At 60.4% G+C, this 16,198-nt stretch overlaps 1 protein-coding gene across 3 annotated transcripts in view; it reads right to left on the reverse strand.

Moving 5' to 3' along the window:
• Nucleotides 1–1,019: 1,019 nt before the first annotated feature.
• Uxs1 (UDP-glucuronate decarboxylase 1) overlaps nt 1,020–16,198 on the reverse strand; it is a 45,295-nt gene continuing 30,116 nt past the window's right edge. For all 3 annotated transcript variants that reach the window (XM_005400792.2, XM_013522787.1, XM_005400793.2), the window contains exons 7-15: nt 13,459–13,563; nt 12,508–12,567; nt 10,440–10,561; nt 9,651–9,770; nt 8,901–8,944; nt 5,666–5,726; nt 5,498–5,555; nt 3,804–3,907; nt 1,020–1,814 (exon numbers count right to left, since the gene is read on the reverse strand). In XM_005400792.2, the coding sequence (XP_005400849.1) occupies nt 1,683–1,814; nt 3,804–3,907; nt 5,498–5,555; nt 5,666–5,726; nt 8,901–8,944; nt 9,651–9,770; nt 10,440–10,561; nt 12,508–12,567; nt 13,459–13,563 (806 nt within the window). In that variant the 3' untranslated portion in view covers nt 1,020–1,682. The remainder of the gene's footprint in view (nt 1,815–3,803; nt 3,908–5,497; nt 5,556–5,665; nt 5,727–8,900; nt 8,945–9,650; nt 9,771–10,439; nt 10,562–12,507; nt 12,568–13,458; nt 13,564–16,198) is intronic.

Below are 16,198 nucleotides of genomic sequence, written 5' to 3' on the forward strand. Positions count from 1 at the left end.
AGCTGTCAGCTGTGGTGAAATGACACCGTTACACATGTCCACGACACAACAGCAAACAGGGAGGGGAGAGGCATTCCTGAGAGGTGTAAGGCACGAACCAGCCTGCCACCAGCAGGGAGGACAGGGCCCCAAAACCCCAGCATCATGGTCTGTGCACGGGGGCAAGGCTGGGCCCGCAAGCCTGCCCCCGGCTGTCCCTTGCAGGTGGCCCTTCCGGGAGGGTGGCCCATCAAGGTGCTCTGCATTCTGGGGTCACCAGTTTCTGCTCTCAAGCTCCCCAGGCCTCGCCCTCCAGTTGCTCTGCAAGGTCACCACCTCCCAGGTCCGCCTTTGCCTGAGCAGCGCTGAGAACTGTCACTCCTGCTTCCTGTGTGCTGGCAGAACCACCCCACCCATATGTCACCCAGGGTGCCTGGTTGCTTGGGACACGGCTGGAGCAGTTGCGCAGTGCTTCGTAGAGGTCAGGACGCAGAGGTGGCCTTGCAGGGGCCTGTGGAGGGCAGCCTGGGCCCCAGGAGACAGTTCCGACCTTCCCGCCTCCGGGTGCCCCAGAGAAGGGTGGCCCTGCAGGCCTCGGGGCTGCGGGTGCTGCTTGCTCCTGGAGGTCCTGGTGTGGGCCCTGGCCTCCGTGCCCACCTGCGAGGATGGCAGCTGCTCGAGCCCAGCCCACTCTTCTGAGTCCTTCCTGCCCGGCTGGGCTTTCTGCACTTTTCTGCCGTTTCCCTTCGCTGGGGATCAGCTCCAAGCAGCCCCGAGCTGGAGTATCTCAGAGCCCAGGGTTAGGGACCTCAGCCAGTGAAGTCCATACGAATGCTCCCTCACCCCAGACCTCTGCACGCTGACACTCTCTGGCCCCAAGGGCTTGCAAGCACAGGTTCTGCCCAAGCGACACAAATGGTTTCCTGTCCATACCCCAAACTGCACACTGCACAAGCCTAGATGTCTTCAGGACTTTCTTTTAGACTAAATTCTCCAACAAAGCCTTACGTGAAGCAGAAAGGCAACCCTGCAAAGCCCGCGACTGGCAAATCTCAGTATTTTATTAAAATAGCATATTTATCCACGGTTAACCAAGAATATTTAAAACTCTGTCCCTCCCGCCCCGAAACACGCAGCACAACGCAGTAGTGATTTCAGATCTCCTTGATTGTGGTGACCCACAGAAATGTTTCTAAGTCAAGTCTGCAACTAAAAGGTAGGTCTTGGAAAAATTCCGAATTAAAAAAGAAACATAAAGCTCTCAACGCAGTTCTTCGTCTTTCTGACAATGAAAGCCGCTGCGCTGCCCCCTGACAACACCGCTGGTTTTTCTTCCTGCTGCAGAGAATAGCATCCCATTGGTAAGTACCCACTTTTATAAATAAACTCGGCATTTTCATCCCATTGAATGTTCCTTTTCAGCTTCACAAAGAAACCAGAAAATAAAACTGTCAATGACAGTCATGACACAGGCTCTCACAGCAAGGTAAAAAACTTGAGAATACGCAGAGATGCACCTAGGCTGCTGCACATAAAAAGATTCAGAAAGTGCAAGGCAGAGTCCGCAGTTTCTGGGAGTTTTTAGGCACGTCCGTGTCTTTAAAGCAAGCTTCGGAACCGAATTCCAGTTTGTTTTTCATGACACCTGTTTGAGGTCTTTCAACAAGAAACAAGACAAGCCCAGGTCAGCGAGGGTGCGGGCGTCAGGCCCGCCGCGTGCGGCCCTTCTTGATCCTGGCGGGCTTGGGCTTGGGGATGTACTGGTTGTTGGCCTGGTATTCGAGTTCCTTGCGGAAGTAGTGGATGGCTTTGTTCAGACCTTCCTCCAGCGGGACCTGGGGACAGAGAGCAGAAGCGTCACCCGGGCAGACAGAGCGGCTGCAGAGGGGAGAGCTACAGGAGGTGATGGCTGGCTAGAGGCCCTCAGCCACCTCTGTGAGCCACAAAACCACGCCGCTGAGACCACTGCGGCCGCTTTCAGAACGCACTGTGCCAGGCATGATGGCGCTCTGGCCCCGAGAGACCCCTCACCTCCCACTCAGGCACGAAGCTCACAGTCAGCATCCTGCATGGGCCGTTCCTTCAGAGGGAACGCTCTTCGCAGCGAAGGGAGGGTGCATCCTTCTGGCACCTGACCCACAGCGTGGCCCTCCCTGCGACATCAGCCCTCTGCATCTGCTGGGGAGTGCACCGCACTCCACCTCCCCCTGAGAGGGGTCCTCGACACCCCCACAGCATGTAAAGCTGCCGTCAGCAGACAGAAAACGGGGCTCAACCGAATTGCTAATTCTCAGTCTAAAGAGAAGTGAAATCCTAGCACTAAGGGAGGTTGAGGCAGAGAGACTTCAAGTTCAAGTCCAGTCTGGGCAAATGAGCGACTTAGTAAGACTCTGATTCAAAATAAAACATAAAAGAGGGCGTGGGTAGCTCAGCGTGTAGGCTCTGGCTTCAAACTACACCCTTCAAAACCCAAACAAACCAGCATTTGGAGAACACTGGCCCGGGTCCTGCCGAAGGTCCCAGGAGCCGCTGGACGTGGGCTCCGTCTGACGGCGGGGATGGCTGCACAGCTTGGAGGCAGCCCAGCCCAGCGACCCGCGCATTTTCACGCGGGCCGGCGCTGCGTGCTGCTCCCGCGCCGCGAGCTCGGCAGGCTCCGAGCACAGGAGCTAAGGCGGGCAGGCAGAGGGGACTTCAGCGCATCCGTACTCTGCCCAGCAGGGGCACGGTCACAGGGGGGCACCACTTGGGCACGGGCAGGGTGTTTACACACGGACACCTGAGAAGGGGCTGCAGCTGGGCATATGAGGAGCTCAACAGCTCAGAAGCAGGAAAACCCAGATCCTCCAGTTCAAAATGGGCCCCAGCAGTGAGAATGGCCAGCACACCTCAACAAGCTGCTACACACGCATACATTAGGGGAAGACGTCCACGTTTCCTCTGCCCCGACTCCCTCAACATTCCTCAGGAGCAAGCGCCAGCGGGGCGCTGACGATGGCAGATGCCCCGTGCCTGAGACCCAGCGAGCACACAGCTCACCTAACGGATGCACCCAGCTTCCTGCAGGGTGGACGGCATTAGCCGTGTTCCGCAGATTTCGCTTCAAATTCAGGCTCTCTTGACTAAGGGGCCGCCGCAAATCCCTCCCCTCAGCACCGCGGAGCCCTGCACCTGTGCCTGCTACACGCTGGGGCACCGCGGCCAACACACCGGGCGCCCTCCATGTTCACTTCCGTCTGCACCCTGGGCTCAGCCACCCCAGGGAGAGGAGGACGGCTGACTCGACGGCCCCAGGGCTCCATGCTGCTGCACCCCTGCTCGGGTTGCTGTGACGGGCACTTGTGGCCAGGTGAGCTCTGGGTGCATCCCTGCCTCTGACTGCACCCGACAGAGGCGGCAGCGCCCACTGCTCACACCCAGGGCACCTCATGTCCAGCCAGCACCTCCACTTCCACTGAGCATGAGGTCACGCCGCAGGGACAAGGGAGGACACCACCACAGCGGGGGACACCACAGCGGGCCTGTCCTGCCTCTGCAGGAAGGGAACGGGGCACGCAGCGCCCTACAGGGAGGAGCGGGCAGCGGGAAGGAGACCAAGTCCGCTCAGCTGGGGCCTGGGAGGCGGGCGGCACCTCACTCCCTCTGGCTGGGGCCACCCAGTCACAGCGCCGGGGACCCGCCCTCTTCATGATGGCGCCAGCGAGTGGTTCCGGGGAGTGGCCCAGCACCGCTGGTGACGGGAGAAGCCCTCTGGGGCGTGCACCAAGGCTGCGCTTCCTGGGCCCCCAAGAGCACCAGGGCTTGCGGCCGGGACCCCCACTCACCACGGGCTCCCAGCCCAGCATCAGCTTTGCCTTCTTGATGTCCGGCTTCCTCTTCTGTGGGTCATCCTGCGCTTCGGACAGAAACTGAATTTCGCTCCCGCTACCTGTGTGTGAGCAACGAGACGTGAGCGAGGACCCAGACCGCTCGCTTGGGGCTGCTCCCGCCGCACAGCCAACTGCACCGTGGACTACACTTGGGCCTCGTCTACACAGCTCCGTGACCCTCAGGCCACAGAGCAGGACTCAAGCAGTCCTGCCTCACTGGGGAGATACAGACAGACCCTGTACAAAGCCTGGGACCACCGCTGGACGGGCTGGTGCAGCAAGACCTGCCCACTGCTGGCGACCAGGACACACGGCCTCCGCTGCCCTGCAGGATGGGGCCAGCTGGCCGAGCTGGGCAGAGCCACAGTGGTCTGATGCCGCGGCGAGCCCACCCCCAAGGTCTGCAGTCCTCACAGGCCACTCTGCTACCCAGGCCCAGCCCAGCTCAGGTCCTGAATGTCAACTCCGTCAGTCCCAGAGAGCAGGCCCCATGAGAGGGCTCAGGCGAGGGCAGGATCCCGGGCGTCCCGCCTCACCTCACCCCAGGGCACGTCCAGCAATCTCCTGGCTGAGCAAAGCTGGACAGGGGCCACCCCAAGGTCACACAGTGCCGTGTCTCAGCCCGGCCAGGCTGCAGAAAGTTGCAGACATGCTGGAAACCTACAGATTGTATCACTCCCTCCTCTCTGAAATCCTAGTCTCACCAGGATCAGCGTTGGAAATCAAATCAAGTGACCTGGAGGTGCAGGGCCACCCGACCCAGTCCCTGTCAGAGGTCTCAGGCCCAACACAGGAATCTCAGCAAGACAATGCTGGCTGTTATGGTTGATACACTGTATCAACTTGGGGAGTCTAGAGGCTTGGCTAACTGACTCAGCAGTTCTGCATCTTGGGGTGAAAAGGACACGCCCTTTCCCTTCTGGGCTGTTGTTTATTGTGTTAATTTGAGAAGTTTAGGGAGTTAACTATGTGACTCAGCAGGGAGCCAGGGCGCATATTTTGTATTCATCCTGAGCCTGTGCAAGGGGAAGGCATGCAGAGGCTGTGAGGGTAGAGGACCACCCCCACCTCCCAGAGCAGATAGACTGCATAAAAAAAGGGAATTGAGGAAGGACTGGCTGCTGGTTCTTCGGAGGAGCTCTGGTCTCGCCATCCGCTTGGTCGTCTCCTGGCTTCTGGTGCAGACTGTTTGGCTTCTGCCTGGGACTCTTCAGCCTTCTGGTGTAGGCTCTCTGGCCTTCGTCGTAGATTCTTCAACATTCCGTCGCAGACCCATCAGCCTCCTGATACAGACTTGCACGGACACTGCAGTGAGCTCCAGGCCCGGGGCTGGGCTCTTCCATCTCCAGCGTGCAGACACCCTCTGCACGCTTCCTCATCCAGCTCTGTGGCTGACCACTGTAAGCCAGACTTATAATTTCTTGTACACTTGTAGTATCTTGAGTTATGTCTGTTTCTCTAATAAACCCTGACTGATACACCCACCCATTTCTGTCTCTACCAGGTAAAGAATTGGAAAGCGGTCAAGTGCTCCAGGTAACAAGCTCTGCTCTGGCCAACACCCTCTGTGTCCCACTACCCTGGCCCCGGTGCTGTCGGTGGCAGGCAAGCGCAGGCAGTTTGACCCAACGACCGTCTGTCCTACTTACCAACGAGGGTCTTGATCAACTGGGCAAACTGCAGGATGGTGTGTTCTTCGGGGTTCCCCTGAGGAACACACGATTTCCGGTTATAAGAGTAAGGACCACAGCAGCCACCCTCCATCCCAGCCACAGAGCCCCTAACGCCGGCCCAGGGGAGCCCAGGTGGCTGCTCACCAGGTTGACGGGGCTGCTGACGTTGCTGTTCATGAGTGCCACCAGCCCGTTCACCAGGTCACTGGAAGAGAAGCGGGAGGTGAGGAGCCCCACTGCAAGGCTCCTGCGTGCCGCACCCGCCCTCCCGGAAGGAAGCTCTCAGCCACCCCCAAAGCAAAGCCCACACGGAAAGCCACCGGCAAAACACCCTGCAACTCAGGGTGGCGCTGATGGCGCCAGGCGCTCGTGGAGGAAATGACACTGGTGACCTCTGGGATTCGTGTTGGGCAGGGGGTGGAGACCATACACGGGATGGAGGTGGCGATGGGTGGAGCTGCCACTCTGTGTGCTGCTAAGTGCTCGACCACAAACCAGAGACAGGCTTGAAGAGGCACAGCCACAAAGAAGGCGCCTCAGACGCCTCCGGGGGAGCTCACACTGATGCGTGCCCGTGTCTGCGCACCAGTACGGAAGCAGGTGGTTATTCCAGAAAGTCAGAGCTGCTGAGGTGGGTGGAGCCCAGTATGCCGTCCCACACTGGCGAATCACAGACAAGGCTGAACAGCACGGTGTTCGACCCGGCGGACACGCCTCCACCCGCTGCCCCAGAAAGCCCGCGTGGAGCCGTCGGGAGTCGGGTCTGTCAAGTGCATTGTGATCGCGGGGCCCTGGGGGTGGAGAGAAGTACGCAAGCTCCCGCTTACCAAGTTTGGCTCTTAGTTTCAGAAGCTTTTAAGTGTGGCTCCGTTAAGAAAACGTTACTTTGTGAAAATGACACTCCCTGCGGTCACAGGAACCTGCCCTGAGTCTCTCCGGGACATCAGGAACGTTCTGTCCTGGCGGCCCAAGGACGTCCACTTGGAAACCCCCTCCTCCTGCCAGGGAGGACCAGCTCACTATGGTCGTGGTAAACTGACGAAAACCCCCGTCACACAGTACTGACTTTTTTGCAAAGTGGGGTAAACAAGGCACTTCTGCTTTCTCATCCTCAACAGCCGGGCCGTGCACATGAACCCGCTCAGCGGCACTCGCACAGGTAACTGCAGATGCCAGTCCCAGCGCTCTGCAAAGTCACTTCATCGCCGTGGCGGCGCTCGCTCCAGCACACAGCATCCTCCTAGGGCTCCGGCCGCACGGGGCCGCAGCGACAGGAAAGCTGCCGTTCAGTGGGTGTGGGGCAGAGTCAGAGGCTGCTGCCCTGGAGCAGTCATCCACACGGAAGGTGGGGAGGCCATGCACTTTTCCCACAACGAGCTGGCGAAGTTTAAGATCAGAATTGCAGAGAACACACTCATTTCACCTGCGGCTCTTTAAACGTGTCACTTTGACAAAGTGACCTAAATTTTTAGAAGAATGCAGCATGCGTTTGCTATGTGAATGAGGACACACCCACGGTCGTGCCAAGATGTCAATGGGATGGCACGGGGCTCCGGGTGGCTGCCCGCCGCCTTGGCCTCGGGAACAATTGAGCTAGTGTAGAAACTACCATCCAGAGGCCACGCATCTTTACTGACATAAAGGACTCCCAGTTCCTACAAAAGCAGCCTGTTAAGAAGTGGCAGAACTGTGGTCAGCGAACGATCTCAGCTGGGTCCTGAAGAGCTGGCCCGAAGGTAGCACAGCTCCTGAGGGCCCGTCACCTCTCTGGACCCACTCCCAGGCGGTGGCGGGCAGGTCACAGAGAAAGATTTCCACAGGGTTCGTGCCTGTGCTTCTCAGGGTGCTGCTCAGGCTCTGGGGTGTGCGAGAGCAGCCAGGGGACAAGCTTACTCTCAGGGCAGCCCGGGGGCACAATTCGCTGAGCCGGGTCACTATTAGGCACAGCACCACGGGGTTCTGAAAGTACTCTCCGCATTACCCCGGCTCCACAGTAGTTATCTGAGGCTGCTTAGGTGACTCTTGGGAGTGCAGCCTTTGGAACACCGTGAGCACCAAGCAGAGGACGCAGTCATGCTCCCCCACAGTCCTGCACCCACCGAGCGGGGGAGCCGGTCTGGCCCAGAGGTCCTAGCAGCGGACATCGAGGCTGCGGGAAGGAGCCGCCTGGGGCCAAGGGAGCCTGGGTGGGCTGCGTCACTGAGGACAGACAGAGCCGCAACGCGGCCCCACTGTGGGCGGGGTCCCGGGGAGCTCTCCACCTGTGCCCGGCTTGGTCCCCAGGGAGAGGCTGCACAGGACCCAGGAGCTGCTGCCCAGGACGAGCCCACAGTAGGGCGCATATGGCCTGTGGTGCTTCACCCACAGGCTTTCTGCCCTGTTCCCAAAGTTCCTAGCGGCAGGGAGCAAATACCCTAATGGATGTTTCTTCACGGCTTTTTTGGGACAAATCAAGAAATGGTAAATGATTTCAGGAAAAACCTATACGGCTGTGGGCATTTTAAAATTTTCTTTATCACGGGTTCCGGTGTCCTCCAAGATGTCTACCCAGGCCCTGACCCAGGCGACGAAGTCTGGGGCGCCTGTGGAGGTGGGGGCAGGGCACAGCACCCTGGGGTGGCCCAGGCCACGAGCACTTCTTGGTGGATGGGCCTCAGGGGTACTTGCATGAGAGCAAAAATACACGGGGCCAAACGACAGAGCCAGACTGCCTGCTGCTTCACGCACCCGGGAACTCAGACCCTGCGCCGGCTGCACCGTGGCAGCCTGCGCTCCACCAGCCGTAACGCTGCGTCTCGCCTCGGAAGCCAGCCTGCGTGCTGCCTTCACCACCACCGCACGGGCCGCGGAGGCCAGGAAGATTGCCACGTGACGCTGTCCTAGGGAGCAGTTAGCTTCAGCCCCGAACTTGCCATCAGGACACAGCCTGATCTCGTTCCTTCCTACGACTCGCTACCCGACTGGGTTTTGTGCTTTATTTTTGTAGTTTTTTTGAGGCAGGGTCTCACTACATAGCTCAGGCTGGCTGTGAACTCACAGCCCGAGTGCTGGGATCACAGGTGTGTGTCACCACGCCTGGTAGAAGACCATGTTTAAACGGAGTCGGAGTCCCACCTTCGGGTCTGTTGGGGGATGAGGGTGTCCCGTAGCCGAAAGCCGCGTCACCCTAGGGCCAGGCAGCTCTACCCACACAACACTAGGTGGCAGCACAGGACAGCTCAGGAGCCAGAACGGATGGGCATGAATCTCACTTAAACTGTGAACACAGACCAGCGGGACCTTCCCGTCCTAACTTTCACACCAGCAGAGGTCACTAATGCACACAAGAGGCTGAGCTGCCCGCCGCGTCCCGCTCCAGCCAGGGCCAGGCCAGCCTTACCTGACGTACTGGAACGCCCTTGTCTGTGACCCAGATCCATATACCTGGAAGGAAACCGACAGTGAGGCTGGGAGACCCCACACTGGCCCGGGGAATGGCCTAGGAATCCTGGGGTGACCTGGAAACAGAACCCTGTGAGGAGGGGACAAGGCTGGGACACATACTGTATTCAAGGTCAAGCCCAGCAGTGAGAAGGTTCCCTCAAGGTGGCCAGGCAGGAGTCCGCCTCCTCCAGGGCCTCCCAGCATCCTGGGTGCTGTCTGGAGTCTGGGGACCGTGACCGAGTCTGGATGCCCTCCCCGCCCCCCACTGTCAGGTGTGCTGCAGGGCTCGCCCATCAGAACACGGGGCTGAAGCATCCCCAGCTGAGGCCCAGGTGACGCACGAGCGGCAGGGCCCAGGGCAGCACCTCTGGGAGCCTGGGTGGGCACGGGGTGCAGGCTGGCCATAGCCTTAGTAATCCCCTTTCCTGCCCTTAAAGCCGAGGCACAGCAGGCAGAGGCCCGTGGCCGGGGGCGGCAATGAGGCCGGCACCCCTTTCCCGTGCTTCTCGGCCTGGGCTGCACGTGGGCAAAGGTGCAGCAGTCGCACGGCGGGCACTCCTGTGCTCCGCTGGGCTGGCGCCGTGCTGCCCGCCTTCTTCTACCCTGATGAGAGGCGGGGTGACATGTGACTGCTATGTGAGCAGAGGCTGGGGCGCCCCTCCTACTCACGGTGACCTGATCCGGGCGGGGCGGCGATGGCACCCACCGTGAGCGGCTCGCCCTGCAGCGCCTGCAGGATGAAGTTGCTGACCACGCGCCCGTCGTTCATGTGCATGCGCGGCCCGAAGGTGTTGAAGATCCTGGCGACTCGCACCTCCACGCCCTCCTGCAACAGAGGGCAGGGGTGAGGTGCGGGCAGGTGGGGCGCAGGGGACAGAGGGGATGGAGGGGACAGAGCGGGGCGGCCTCCTCTCCCCGGGCGTATCTTCAGCACTCTGGGGGGAAGCGCAACAGAGGAGTCTGCTTTTCAATCGAGAGAAACAGCTCTCGTGTTCTGATTCTGTCACAGGCTCATCGGAACCCTGGGCAACTGGAGACCGAGCACAGAAACTCAGACTGCATGGCTCTGTGGCCAAGAAGCTGCGGGACAGCGGCCATGCCGGAAAACTTGCTGCCCCCTTTCCTCCGGCAACATCTGCTCTCCCGAGGGGACGCGTGCTCCACCCGAACCCCCTCACAGAAACTCCTTCCCAGCCTCCATGCTGCAAGTCAGTCACGGGGGGCTTTCTTGGAGAGATGAAGCGCAGCTCACACTCCAGAGAACTCTTCTACCTGACAGCCTCAGAGTAAACCAGGCCCTCATCAGCTGGCGGGGGCAAAGGACACAAGGAGGCCACGGCGCCCAGCACCCGCCCGCTGCTGGACCCCAGCCTTGAGCCAGCCTCAGGCAACCCTGGTCAGCACAAGAACACCGACACTTGGTGCACGCTGCCGCCGCCCCCGAACCTGTCTCAGTGCCCCATACCGCTCGGGGAACCCGGGCTCCACCACCCACCTGCTTCATGTAGGCGTAGCACATGGTCTCTGCCACCCGCTTGCCCTCATCGTAGCAGGCCCGCGGGCCGATAGGGTTCACGTGACCCCAGTAGTCCTCGCTCTGCGGGTGGACCTCGGGATCTGTGGGTGGAGGAAGGAAGTCTGGGTTTTCATTTTCCGAGCTTTCCCAGCTCACAAGGACGATGCATCTTTACGAAACGAAGCAGAGCTCTGGACGCTCCCTCCGAGGGACACATGTCCCCAGCACTGATTGGGAAGGGGCATCTTACAGGGAGGAAAGCAGGTCAGCGTCTCTCAGTTGTCTTCCTCTCCTCCATAAACTGTTTTAACGTCTACATTTTTACACAAATGATCTGCATGCAGAAGCATCTGGTCTAGCTGTATGTTTATGAAATGTAAAGACAACCTGAAGGACACTGCATCCCTGGAACACGGTGACCGCCCATGCGCTGTCACAGAGCAGGGCTCAGGCCGGGCAGGGCGCTCCAGAGGCCCAGGCAGGGTGGGCAGCAGGACAGTGTCCGCCAGATGCCACCGTCCCTGCAGTGCACATCAGTCCCCTTTCAGATCTGCAGGGCGCAGCTCGCTTCCCGAGACCGAGCGGCAGAGCCTTTCCTAGCGCGAGTTCTGGACCGTGAGCCCAGACCTAGCTCAGCCCCAGCGAGACCCAGACACCTCCTCTGAGCACAGGCACAGCAGAGGCGAACGCACACACTTCTGCCGAGAGATCCGGAAGAAGATACGGGGCCGCGACGGCAGGGTGTCGTCTCGCTGACGACACCCTCAGTCCAGCGCTCGTGCGGCCAAGCACCTGCGCAGCCCAGGGTGGACATCAAGAGGCGCAGAGCGCTGGTGTGCCTTCCAGACCCTGCAGAGCAGGGCTGCTGCCCACCAGCGTGGCTGAAAATCACCGCACAGAGCAGCAGTTTCACCACACGAGAGCAGAGGGCCGAGGGGAGAAGGCCGCGGGCTTCCTGCAGAGACCATGTGCCATGCTCTCTGACCAGGGCTGGCAAGCCATGCCCAGACAAGACAGCCCTCAATTTCTGGCAGAGCAGACACAAAGAGAGGCTGGCCAGCTACTCAGCCCTCCACTGGCACCAGCTGGGCTGGAAGGCCCTGGGTGCCAGGCTTCTAAAAAGACCCCTCACAAAACCACTCTGGGGAAACCAGTGTCCTGCAATGCAAAGGTCCAGTCAGGAATGATTTTGTCGTCTCTATCTTTGCCGGCATTCTGAAAGGTGAACGGGCCCAGCTAATGCTCCCAAAGAACAAAGGTTCGTTTCTCACACGTTAGAACAGCTCTACCAGAATAAACAACCCAGAGAACAGCAGCAAATATGCAGGTAAAACGTGGGCTGGGGGAGACAAACCGGGAGAAGTCCCCGCGTGGAGGGACATCCAACAAGGGGTCCCCGTGCTGCCCCGGACCTCGAAGAGGAGCACACACTGCTCTTCACGGGCACTGTGAAGGATGTAACCACACGCTGTGCAGTCTCCATGTGCTTTGCCTGCTTTGCATTTGGTTCTCTTACTTCAAAAAAATGTCTCTTTCAATTTGACCTTTTTATTTTCTCATTTTTCTTATCTAAAACAATCATGTGAAATAGAAGAAGGCCATCGTGTTGGAGCTCGGCTCCACTACGGGAAGTCAGCGCTCTCCCCAGCCGTCCAGGAGACAAGGACCAGCATGGCCCAGAGACATGGCCCTTGTTCCCGCTTAGCGTCCCCAGCGCCAGGCAGCCTTGGGCAGGACAGGGGCTGCAGGCAGTGACACAGCTTCCACCCATGTGTGGTTCTTCCAGAGGCCCAGCAGGACAGCACATGGCCAGCGCCAGCTGGCTCTGAAGGCCAGCGCATGGCCTGTACTCAGGGAGCGGCCAGGCACCAGGCCAGGTACAGGTCCTCGTGAACGGGAACCCCCTTCCATGGAGCTCCCGGATGGCCCTTATGGCAGGTGACAGGGTGCACTCCTCAGGGTGTGCAGGGAGGCAAGGCTGGGCCCCGCAGGCTGGGACGGATGCAAGGAGCTCAGTACTGAGGGAGCCCGGGCACCCAGCACTCACCTCCGTACACCTCGGACGTGGAGGCCAGGAGCAGACGGGCACCCACACGCTTTGCCAGCCCTGCAGGAAGCAAGCAGTCAGGACACTGTGGACTCCTGCACAGCAGCTGTGGGCAAGCCAAGCCCCGCCCAGCAGAGGGTCTGACCACCCAGCCCTTACCCATTCCCGAGGGATGGCTCTGGACCAAAAGAGGACCAGAAGTACCCAGAAAAGCACCCAGGGCCCCTCAGAGGGCATCGAAGGTTTGACACTCGGAGCCCGTTGGTTAGTGAGGTGTGACTGAAGGGACTCTTGTCCCCAGTCCTCCTGGTATCTTCCGACTGCACCCTGGCAGGCAGAGGGCACGGGTGGCTGCCCTCACCCAAGCCTCCAGGGTTCCAGCCACCATCCTGTCCAAGCAGCCAACGACAGCCGCTCTTGGCCGCCCAAGGCCCACGTGTGCCATTCCCATCCTGGCCCGGGGCCCCTCGCCTCTGTCCCAGTCCTCCCCTCAGCGCCCCGCACCGTGCTGGCCTCTCGGAGCGGTCGCCTTCTGCTCTGTCACCGATGCTTGGGCCAAGCGCCACCTGCCCTGGGCTGTCTGGCTCTCAGGCCCCTCCTGGTCTCTAGTCTAGGGTGGCGGACACAGCTCTGAGCGCCGACACGGCACCCTACCCTCTCTGCACATCTGGTCACTCACGGGTCCCTTTCCTAACACTGCCCCCAACTGTCCAGCAAGAGGCCAGCAGTCTCTTCTGTGAAATCATGCAAGAAAAAGCAATCTGTTCTGGTTTTGCTATTGTACCTCCAACTGTGAAAGCTGAGGCCCAGCGAGGAAAGAGCTCAGCAGGATGGCAAGGCTTCAAGCACGGGTCCCGCGCTCCTGCAGCCCTAGGAGCGCGCCTGCCTGGACACAGGGCTGCCGTGTCTGGGCTCGGGGGGCAGGCGCGCGGAGGGGCGAGGACAACGTACCCAGCATGTTCAGCGTCCCGATGGTGTTCGTCTTCAGTGTCTTGATGGGGTTGTACATGTAGTTGGGAGGGGAGGCTGGAGAGGCCAGGTGGTAGATCTGGTCAACTGCGAGAGAGAAAGGGCATGTTCACCCCAGGGAGGCCCTGAAAGGACTTCCGTGTCACACTGTAAAGAAACGGCATTCGTGGATCTTTCACGCGAGTTCTGGTTTTCCACCTGTTGTCTTTCAGAGAAGGTCATTCATGATTGCAGCTGGAGATCTTTACCCACTGGGAAGTCTGAGCACTTGTAAACATGGTGCAGGGTCCTGCACCGTAACCAGAGAGACCCAACAACTGCGTCGCTCGCTTTCCCGGTGTCTGTCCCAGGTGAAGCGGTCAGCTGTCACAGTGACCACTTCAGGGGCAGAATTAAGCACATCTAGGTGTTACAGTGTGTCTAGAGGTCCCCCCAAAGCCGCAAGCAATTTTAGATGGGCTTATTCAGAGGTGGCTGAATCTACAGCTTGTGACTGATTCATGGCTCAGTGCTGGAATTATAGGTGAGTGACTGCTGGTCAGTTCACTGATTGGACTGGCACTGCCCTAATCCCAGCAGCCTGCATGAAAGGGCCAGAAAGATACATGTCTGCTCCCCCTTTTGCTCTTGCTGCTTTTGCTGTCTTCTGCTGCCATGAACTTTCTCCTCTGCCATGTGCCACCCTGCCTTGGAGCCAGCCGATTATGGGCTGAAACCTTCACAAACTGTGAGCTAAAAAAAGCTTTCCCCTTCAACAGGGGGTGTCGGGTCTTTTATCTCAGCAATGAGAGAAAAGTAACTGAGACACTAGGTAAATGCCTGTGTGAGGCAAACCCAACGCAGGCACACGATGCAGAGTTGGGGCGGGAGCTTTGGTTTGTGTCTACACATCCTGCACGAAGACCCCCACCGGGATGACGGCCGAGGAGGCCGGCGTGAAAGCCACAAATGGCAGAACCTCCCGGCCTCCACACGGCCCCTGGAGTGCAGGCGCTCAGTTTAACACAGACACCCGCATCCTCGCTGCCCAGGCTGTGTCCCCCCGACCCTGCACGCAGCAGGGCCTCAGCCTCTCCCAGGGAAACGGCAGCAACGGGCAAACACACCCAAGACAACCATCCATCCACTACAGTGAGTGCCAGGTGGCAGGACACACGCCTGGCACCGGGCAGCAGAGCTGGGGACCGGATGAGAAGGTGCAGCCCCACGTGAGCCCTGCTGGCGCCCCCTCCCACCCCCTCTCTGCGCACTACAACGGGTGCGGGGTGGGGATGTGGTCTGCCCCTGGGGGCCCCATGCTGGAGCGTGCACTCTGGAGGGCAGTGCCAGGAGGTGGCCACCGAGGTCACTCAGTCCCGGGGGCTCTGCCCTCCCACAGACCAGGGCTGGCTCTCAGGAAACCCCGTGACCCCCTCCCAAGCTGTGCGGCTTGATGCACAGCCGAAAGTGAAAGCACAGTTCTGTCACGGCACCGCCCGCAGATGAGCCGGCTCCTCACCAGCCTGTCCTCCGCGCCTGCCCGCCTTGCTGCTGAGTGGACCAGCAGGACCGGGCTGCGGCAGGCTGGGCACCGCAGGCCCTGGACGGGGACAGGGGCCCCCTCCTCCCGCCCGCTCTCTTGTGGGAGGCAAGCAGCTTCCTGCCCACAGGCTCCCAGTGGGATGTCATCACCACCAGGGCCCCAAAGCAACAGGGCTGCAGGCGTGGACGGAAAACCGCCCTTGCCCCACCAAGCACCTCCGGACCTAGCTGGCCAGGGAAAGTGGACGCTGGGTCCACGCCGCACGTCTGCCTGGGTATGGCAGCAGCGCCGATCCAGATGTGGCCGAGCCTCTGTCACCCTGTGTCCCCCCAGTGTGGCACACAGCAGGCCAGGCCGGGTCCAGGTTCAGCCCGTCCACACAGGCTCTGACTGAGTGGACAGCGCACGTGGGTGTGCGGAGCCCGGCGGTGCGGGCACTGGCATCTCTGCCGGCCCTCAGGACGCCCCAGGCCCTGAGGACAGCACACACCGAGGTGTGCGGGCTTTGATCTCTTAGAACCAGTGGGTCTGCACCACCGACCACGGGGGGTCGACTACTGCAGGCTGGGGTGGAGGCTGGCCAGGGCCTCCAAGGGAGCACCAGACAGAGCAGGGTGCTGCCCTGAGCCAGGCGGGGCACACCACACCCATCTCTGCACACAGGTGCAGTCGAGCCAGGATGGAGCTTCCTGGACAGTCAGCCCCTCTTCCTGCTGGTCACCTACAGGGCTGGCTCGCCACGCCCCGGGCCCAGGGACAGGCACACACTCCCCGCACCACTAACAGCACGGCCTCCTCCGCTCCCTCACCACAGCCTCGGGGGTGGGCAGGGCAGGCCCGTGGCGACCTGGGAGCACACAGACGCAGGGTCCCGAGCCCGCAGGGACCACAGTCCCTGCTCCGTGGCCCAGGAGCCCTCAGCTGAGGATGCCTGCCCCCCAGGGCCCGGCTAACAAGTGGGCTCCCCAAGGGCGGCTCCACGGGCTCGTTCCCGCACTGACAGCGCCCTGCTGCTCCCAGCCCTGAGGGACACGCCCGCAGCAGCCCACGCGCAGGAGCAGCCCATCCTCTGCAGCCCATCCTCCATGGGCGTCACCAGCCGGGGCAGAGTTGCCAAGGGGAGAGAAATGAGACTTCAGCACAGCAGTAAACAACCAGGCGCGAGCTGCTGCTTGTGTGCCTGGAACGCAATGGAGGGGA

The sequence above is a fragment of the Chinchilla lanigera genome, unplaced genomic scaffold (assembly GCF_000276665.1).
Source record: "Chinchilla lanigera isolate Chin_1 unplaced genomic scaffold, ChiLan1.0 scaffold00069, whole genome shotgun sequence".
Classification (NCBI taxonomy): Eukaryota; Metazoa; Chordata; class Mammalia; order Rodentia; family Chinchillidae; genus Chinchilla; species Chinchilla lanigera.